Below are 8555 nucleotides of genomic sequence, written 5' to 3' on the forward strand. Positions count from 1 at the left end.
GGGCAGCCGGGGCCGGTCACCAGCAGCGCCCGGCCGGCCACCGGCCGCCGCTGCAGCAGGAGCAGGGCCACGAAGGGCACGACGCCTGTGCGGGGAGAGAGGCGGGCGTCACCGGGGGGGGACACCGACCCGGCGGTGGTCCGTGGGCACCGTGCCGCCGCCCCCGCGGCGTCCCCCGGGCGCCCGAGGGAAGGGCGTCCAGCCAGAGCGGGGACCCAGCCCGCGCGGGTGGGGGTCCGGCTCGGCCGGCAGCTCCCCAGACTCCCGCGTCAACGTGCCCGTCCTGCTCCCGTCCCCCTCACCTGCCCCCCGGCAGGCGCTCCCCCGCCTCCCTTCCCGGCGGGGCGCCCCGCAGCATTCCCACATTTCGCAACCGGCCCGGTGACGACCTGTCGGGTTTAATCAAATATGCAAAACGCTTTCCCCTCCGTTATCCTCGGCCAGGCGCTGCGGGAGCGAGGCCCCACCCCGGCCCCGGCTGACTCAGCGGGGGCGCCCGCAAGGAAACCTGCCTTCGGCATCCCCCCTCCCTCCCGCCTCCGGCCCCACCGCCTGCCTCAGTTTCCCTGTCTGCGAAGTGGGCGCAGCGCCGAGGAGCCCCGGGGAGAGACGCCGCAGCTGCCGGAGACGCCGGCCAGGAAATCCCTGGACGCGGAACAAGGGCACCCTTGAGCTGCCGGCAGCTGGATCACCCCAGCGTCCCCCTCCTGCCGGCAGGGCGAGAGCGGGGTGCTCCAACCGCCCATCCCTGGGGACCCCCCCAAACCAGCATCCCAGTTCGGGGAGGCCAGACGGGCCCCGGAGCCCTGCCACCGTGCTCTGCGTCCTCGGGGGGGGTGTCCCTGGGGGATCCCCGCTGCCGGGTGACCTGGATCCCACCGGCAGGGTGGGGACCCCGTGCGATGCCGCAGGGGTGCTGCCAGGCGAAGTCCCCGGGCCGTGATGAGCGCCGAAGCCGCCCGCACTTGTCAGCGCCTCCGACGTGCCGCCGGTGCCGGGTAATGCAAGCCTCGCTCTATTTACCCTGCCCAGGTGGGAAAGGACTTACCTGGGCGTGTTGCGATCCCCGACCTGCCACCGCTCCCCTCCTGCGCAGGACGGGGGGACCCTTCCTCCCCGCGCCCCTGGGGCCCTGGGTGCTCCCATGGGACGCAGATGTCCTGACCCCATGCAAGCCCCTCTTGCCACATCCCCCCCGGCTGCCGCCTTCTGCCCATTTCACAGCTGGGCAGAGTGAGGCTCAGCACCCACGTGTGCTGAGTGCCGGGTGGGTGGGGGGTCCGGGGTGGGTGCTGCCCCATGGGACCCCCAGCACTGCTGCTGGCATGGTGACCGCTCCCTCCAACCCTCCCTCCTGCACTTGGCAGCCTCCCCACCCCTCCCGTGCTCCCGACGCAGCAGCAGCTTGCGGCTTCGAGAGACCCATAGCGAGGAAAAGCGGGAGGTGGGGGGAAATATTATTAAAAGCAAAAAAAAAACCCCCAAAAAAAGAAAAAGATCCCCCCTCCCTGCTTTTTTTTTTTTTTTTTTTTTGGAAGCTTTTCCAGTTATATAAGTGTCCAGATGTTGGCTGCACCGCGCCAGCGCCGCGCTTCGCTCCCCGCTGCCAATTCCCAGAGATGCTCATCCCGGGGGGAGCGCGGCACGGCGGGAGCCCTCGCTCCGGCGGCGGTGAGCCGGGACCCGCCTGCACCCGGGCATCACCAGGAAAAGGCGGAGGAGAAGGGGGGAGGAAAAAAGGGGGGGGGGGAAGGGGAAATAATTTCCCCAAAGTTGATTTTTTTTTTTTTTTTACCTGCCGGCACGAACTTCATTGTGAGCCGCGTCCCGGGAGCAACTTAACAGAGATTGGTGTTGGCAGAGGAAGTTTTCAGAAATTCATGTTCATACTGGGGGACTTCTCGGGGTTTATATACCGGTCCGGCAGCCAGCCTGTGTTGTAAGAAAGGGGAGGAGGGGGGGGACGCGGGGGGGAGCAGCACCACTATCGTTACTTCTATTGAAACTGGAAATCAGGAAGTCGAGGGCTTTGGAAATCCTGAATGATTCTTAGAAATAAACTTCTGATAAAGTTGATGTCACCGGGATTGTGGGTTTTGTGTTTTTTTCACGCACGGGGTCGGGGAGGTGCTGGGGAAGTGGGTGGGAAGGGAGGGGGGAATTATGAATTAAAGCCCCCCCAAGGGAGGCGAGCGGCAGCACGTGGGGTTCGGGGGCGTCGCGGGGGGCGGCGGGTGCTGGCGGCGGCCTCGAGGCGCGATGGCGAGCGCGCGGGGCAGTGACTCATGGAGCCACAAGCACTTTCACCCCCGGGTCCCCCTCCCCGGGCCGGGGCTTCCCCGCCGGCTGCCGGAGCAGTCAATAAAATAAAGGGGAAAAAAAGTATGATTGGGGTTTTTTTGGGGGGGTTGAAGGGATGAAAGGTGCGGGGAGGAGGTGGCAGGGTCCCCCGAGGGGCGCGGGACCCCCGGCCGCGGTGGCATCGGCGTCCCCCGGCCCCACCAGCGGCTCGTCCCTTTGGGCAAAAATATTAAAAATAAAGGGTGGGTTTTCTCTGGGAAAAAGGACAAACCCACCCAGCGGGGAGAGGCTGGACCGGCCCCCCGGGGTTAACCCTTCCATCGGCTGGGCTGTCCCCCTGCCCGGCGCAGGCAGGGAGCAGGCAGGGAGCAGGCAGCAGGTCCCGGGCTGCTTGTCAAGGAGCTAAAATCCGTGAGCTGGGGGGTCAACCCCTTGCGGGGATCCCCCGGGGCCAGGGTGCTGCAGAGCCGTTTGCGCCCCGATTTGGGTGAAAAACAGGTTAAAGGGATTTTGGTTTTTCTCGTATATATATTTTTTTTCCTCTCCAGGGGCACGGCCGAGCTGAAACTTTTAATCAGGTTTAGCAAGTTTGTGCCCTGGCCGCGCTGGCAGCGTGAAGCCCCTGGGGTGACGGTCGAGGAACGGTGACGCAAGAGCCACCACGACCCCGGCCGTCACCCGTGGCAGGGGGTGACACGGCGAGGGGGGACACAAGGACCCCCTTGTGTTTGGGGGAGGGGGATGGGTCATATAGCTGCTGCCTGCCTCAGTTTCCCCGTGGATGACCCTGGTCCCCGAGCGCAGCCGCTGGCAGTGATGCCCCAGCAGCCAAAGCCCATTTCAGCCCAGTCCGGCCTTACTGGGATGCCCGGCAGCGACTCAGGCGTCACCGAGTCAATAAAATAAAGGGAAAAAAAAATCCGATTTGGGGTTTTTTGGGAAGGGGGGATTGAAGGGATAAAAGGTGCGGGGAGGAGGTGGCAGGGTCCCCCGAGGGGCGCGGGACCCCCGGGGGGGCCATGTGTGCAGGGGTTGCCGCAGATCTGCCGATTTCTGCCCTTTTCCTGAATTTCCCGGCAGCGACTCGGGCCAGGGCTGCCTGGGGGCAGGTGGCCCGGAGCGGGGCAGAAAGCGGGGTGGCGGGGGGGGTTCCCCTCTGCAAGGGAGGATGCCCCGGCAGGAAAACCCGAATCCCTGGACCGGGCAGGCTGGATGGGGGAAGTTTCCCAGGAAAATCCCCTTTCCCAAGCGCTTGGGTAGCAGGAACATCCCGCACGGACCCTGCACGGATGCCCCATGATGGGGACGGGCACCAAAGGGTGCGATGCAGGAGCGCGCTGAGGCGGTGTCACGGGTGGGGCGTCCCAGTGAGGGGCTGGGAGCGGGGGGCTGTGGGGCTGGGAGCCAGTGGGGTGCCCCCCCGCGTGTCCCCGGTTTGGGGAGCCCCGGAGCGGAGCTGGGGGCAGGTTGGGCAGGAGGCAGCGGCCCTGCCTGGCTGAACGCTGCTGCCCGCTGTCCCGCTGTCCCCCCCGCCCCCCGCCGCCAGCCTGGGGACACGGGGACATGCCCGGGGGGTCTCGAGGCCAGCGCTGCCGCGCTGCAGCTCCGCGCCCCCCACGGCTGCCCCCTGCCCCACATCCACCCCACAACTGTCCCCCCTGCCCCATCCCCGTCCTGGGAACTGCCTCCCTTGCCCCAGCCCCCGCCCAGCACCGGCCCCGCTGGCCCCGCCGCGGCCGAGACCCCCGCCCCATCCCCGTCCCCGTGCTGCCCCCTGCTGCCGCAGCCCGGAACGAGCCGCTCGCCAGCCCGTAATTGCCCCATCCCAGACCTGCCCCCATCCCACCATTGCCCCCCTCCAGCCCCAGCCCAGAATCACCCCAGCCCCACTCCAGGGTCCCCTCTGGGTCCTCGCCCCACGCTGTCCCCATGCCGGGCCGTCCCCGCAGCCCCGGGGGTGCCGCAGCTGTGGGGCGGGGGCCGGGGGCTGGGGAAGGGGCGAGGAGGGCCGGCGCCCCCGGCCCGGCGAAGCCCGGGGCCGAAGGACGGCGGGGACCGAACTCCCCTTTGAGTCACGACGTTTCCCTGCCCGGGGCTGCCTCCCCCCGCCCCTGCGCCCCACGGGTGTCTCCCCACGGGTGTCGCCCCACGGGTGTGACCCCACAGGCACCCCGCTGCTTTCCATGCCAGCCAGCCAGGAGGACCCCATGGCCGTGGCAGGGCGAGCAGTGCCCACGGGGACCGTGGCCAAGGGACGTCCCCGCGGTGGGGTGGCTTTTCCCGGGGGGGGGGAGCACGGGGTGGGCAGGGGGGTCCCCTTGCGTGACCCTGCAAGGGGGGAGCCCCGACCTGTGGGGACACCGGGGCCACGGGGGCTGCCAGCTTCACTCTGGTGACACTCAGCCCAGGGTGCACCCTCTGCCTGGGGGGTCCCCCCACCCCTCCACGCCGGTCCCGGGGGGGCTCACGTACCTGCGCCCTTCCCTCCGCAGCCCATGCAAGCTGCCTCCTCTTCGGAGCCGGGCGGGCGGCTTGGTGGGGAGCGGCAGCCGGCGGACGGCGACACGGTCACGGTCACCCACGGCACGGCAAGCCGGCCCGGGCTTCTTCATGGTGACATCGTCCCCACCCTGAGTGTCCCCAAACAGCAGCGGGTGCCAGCACGGCGGTGGCCGTCCCGGTGGCGATGCTCCCCGCAACTGACTCAGGCGGCGGTGCCGACGGCGGGGCTGGGCATCCCAGTGGGCACCGGCACACGGCAGGGAATGAGTGACTCCGCGGTGCCACATGACCGGGTCTTAGGATTTTTGACTCAGCGGGGCCGGTGGCAGCGGGGTGGCCTGGTCCCCGCGGTGGCCCCGGCCAGGTGACGGGGACGCGGCTCTCCGGTTTGGCTTCGGCGATGGCCTGGCCCGTGCCAGGCCGCTTGCCGCGCAGGGTTGTGTGACACGCGGCACGCGGTGCTGTGCGGTGTTGTGCCATGGGACACGCCTGGCGGTGCCAGGCCATGCCATGGGATGCCACACCTTGCCACGTCACGCGCCGTGCGCCACACTGTGCCACGTGCCGCACCGTGCCGTGCCCCATCCCGCGCCGTGCCACGCCGTGTGTCACACCAGGCCTGGTCCCATCCCACCCCACGCCGTCATCCCACGCCATCCCATGCCGCGTGCCGCTACGCCGCATCCCGCACCGCGCCACGTGCCACGGCCCCCTCTGCCCGTGGACACCCGGACACAGGGACACAACCGCTCAGCGGCCCACGGGCCGAGGTCAGCGCTTTATTTCCTTCTGCCCTTATACAAAAATACGGGGGTGCCACGTGCCCGGGGCGGGCACCCTTCTCACAGTACCAAAAAATATTGATATTAATAAATAAAACCTCGTTACATTCATAGTTTACCACGATACAAAAAAAGTTATCATAAAAATAGATATTTATATATTAAAAACATGTCCTTAAATATTTCTCCCCACTGCAGGGATGTATTAAATTAACCCCAAGATTCAATAAATACGATGACCACACGAATATTCATGTATAAATAAGTGGGGGGCGGGGGGATGCCGCCACCCACCATCACAGTGCGGTGGCCGGAGCCGAGCCCCTGCCCGGCACAGGGGCTCGGGGACACGGGGACGCCGAGGGCGCAGGGACGCGGAGCGCAGAGGAAAGAGCGGGGGGTCCCTGTGGACACCGGGGTGCCAAGAGCACGGGGGCACCAGGCGCGCAAGGGCGAGCACAGGGACACCAAGCGCACGGGGACACCGAGCGCGCAGGGACGAGCGCGGGGACATTGAGCTCGTGGGGACACCGAGCTCACGGGGGCTCCGAGCTCACGGGATTCCGCTCCCAGACGCTCTCTGGGGTCAGCAAACCCGGCGCAGGGCCGGCAGGGACGGGGGTGACAACGCCGGTGGCACACACCGGTGCCGGCAGTGCTCTCCGTGGGCAGGGGCCGCACCCTGCCGGCAAGCGCAGCGGGTGCTGGGCGAGCGGCTTAGTCAGGCTGGGTCACCGGACCCATTGAATCACTGGAAAATCCGGCAGGGCTCGGCGGCCGGGGACGGCTCCATCCCGCAGCGCTGGGCGCCCGGGGGACACCCCAGCGCGCCCGAGCACGCGGCTCCCCGCGGCACCGGGGCTGCCGAAACGCGGGGGGGATCTGCCAGGAGCGGAGCGGGGCTGTCCTGCAGCCGAGCAGCGGCACGGGGACGGCTTGGTCATCGCGGCAAGCCCAAGTGGTGGGAGCCACTTCCGGCGCGCTTGCGTCCTCACCCGTGCGAGCTCCGAGGGTCTCTGCGGCGCGTCCCGGCCGGCCGGCGGGTCTCCATCCCCGGGGCGGTGTGGATTGGGATGGAGATGGAAGCGGGGGCCGCTCCGGCGATGGCGGGGCTAGACTAGGAGCGCGCGGGCAGCCGCGAGCCCCGGCGCGCTCTCTGCTTCTCCCGGCGCGCTCGGCGGCTCCTGGCCTCCAGCTGGGCGCTGAGCTTGGCCATGAAGCGGGCGTAGCTCCAGAGGATCCGGCACCCCTCCAGCTTCTGCCGGAAGACCTTGGTGGGTGCCGTGGGGCCGGGCGGGCGCCGGCGGCCGGGGGCGAGGCTGGGGGCCGGGAAGAGCCCCTCCAGGTTGCTGAGGAGCCCTCGCACCTTCAGGTGGGTGCTGGCCAAGCGGCGAAGGATTTCGGCGTTGGGGGGGTTGAGGTCGCGCTGGTGCCGGGTGATGTCCTGCAGCGCCTGGGACATGCGGGCCATGGTCCCCCGCAGCCCCCGCAGCCCCCCGGGCCCCGTCATCGCTCCCCGCAGCCACTCGGGCGGGCGGTTGGTGCGGCAGAGGTGGCTGATGGCCAGGCGCTGGTCCTCCTCCTGCCCGGGAACCGGGGCGGGGGCAAGGTCAGGGATGTGGGACGGGAGCAGCGCGGGACCCCCCCCCGCCAGCCCCGTGTCCCCCCCCGGAGGGGACAGGAGCGACCCCTCACCCCGGGGAGGAGGGACTTACGTAGAAGGCGAAAAGCTCCTGCGCGTCCTCGGCCATGTGCCTCACCAGCGCCTGGACCTGCTGCAGGGTGGGGGGCTGCAGGGGCCGCCCCCCCTGGCCCGGCACTGCCCAGAGGATGAAGAGTCCTTTGGTGACGGCTGAGGAGGAAGAAGAGGGAGACGGGGGACATTGGGACATCTCTGGGTGCAGGGAGGCCTCCTCCTCTCCGTGCTGGAAAGGCTCGAGCTCACCGGTCCCCAGGCCACGGTGATGGCTGCCGCGGGGAGAGCTTGGCCCGTGCGCCCATCACCCTGGCATCAGGCCTGGAGGCGAGAACGGCGTGTGCCAGGCACGTGCGTCCTCCGGTGCCCAAGGCCCCGGTCCTGCTGCAAGGACAAGCCACCCCCTGTGCCAAAAGCCTGCTGGCGAGCCGGCAGGGAGGAGGAGGAGGATGAAGATGGGAACGCAGCCCAGCCGCGGGGAGGGAACAGTGGTGACACTCCCGGCTCCAGCCCCTCGGCTCCGGCTGGGCGCTGTCCCGGCCCCGCTATGCCCCACGGCCGCGGGCAGCGGTGACTTGGGATGCGGCGCAGGACCGGCACGCAGCGTCCGGCCCTGCTGCGCCGCGGGGAGCCGAAGGGCCTGGCGGGGCGCAGGCTCCGTGCCAGCACGCCGACCCCTGCCCCTCCGCCCTCCGTCCCCAAACTGATCCCAAAGCGCGTCCCCTCCAGCCTCCCTTCTCCCCCGGGGACGTCCCCACACCGTGGGGTGCCCCTCGCTGGTGCTCCCCGTCCCACATGGGGGAACGTCCCTATCCCCCACCGGCACCCCCGGGAGGCGACACCGCCGCGGCACAGGGAGGGACAGCCTCGGCGACACCATCTGCCGCGACGCACCGACGCAACCCCCAGGCGGGCCCCGCCGCCGCGCTCCCTCGGGCGGCTCCCGGCCGGCTCGGCGCGGCCGGCGCGCGAGCGAGAGGGTAGTCGCGGGACGCCGGCAGACACCTACCTGCCAGCACGCCCAGGGGCCGCCCGTCGCGCCGCATGGCCGGGGCAGGGTGTTTCGGCGCGGGGCTGCCGGGCGCGCAAGCGACTTCCTTACTGCCGGGCGATGGGGAAGCTCGCCTTTTAAAGTGCACCCATTCGCCCCCACCTCCGAAGGAGGCACCCAGACCCAGCGGAAAGCCAGCGAGAAGTGAAGCCGTGCCCCGGGGGCCAATGAGCGGGGTGAGCCGCCCCGGCGGGAGGAAATGATGCCGGCCGGCCGGTGGGGT

The 8555-nt window shown here is 69.2% G+C and overlaps 1 protein-coding gene across 1 annotated transcript; it reads right to left on the reverse strand.

Annotated features, from left to right (window-relative positions):
- Positions 1-6662: 6662 nt before the first annotated feature.
- Positions 6663-8327, reverse strand: OSM (oncostatin M; the record flags this gene model as incomplete). The annotated part of the gene is made up of 3 exons (XM_082007907.1): positions 6663-7167; positions 7301-7437; positions 8291-8327. 3 exons carry the CDS (start codon positions 8325-8327, stop codon positions 6703-6705), a joined length of 639 nt encoding a protein of 212 aa, XP_081864033.1. The 3' UTR covers positions 6663-6702.
- Positions 8328-8555: the final 228 nt, after the last annotated feature.

The sequence above is a fragment of the Phaethon aethereus genome (assembly GCF_964289735.1).
Source record: "Phaethon aethereus genome assembly, chromosome: 17".
NCBI classification, from domain to species: Eukaryota; Metazoa; Chordata; class Aves; order Phaethontiformes; family Phaethontidae; genus Phaethon; species Phaethon aethereus.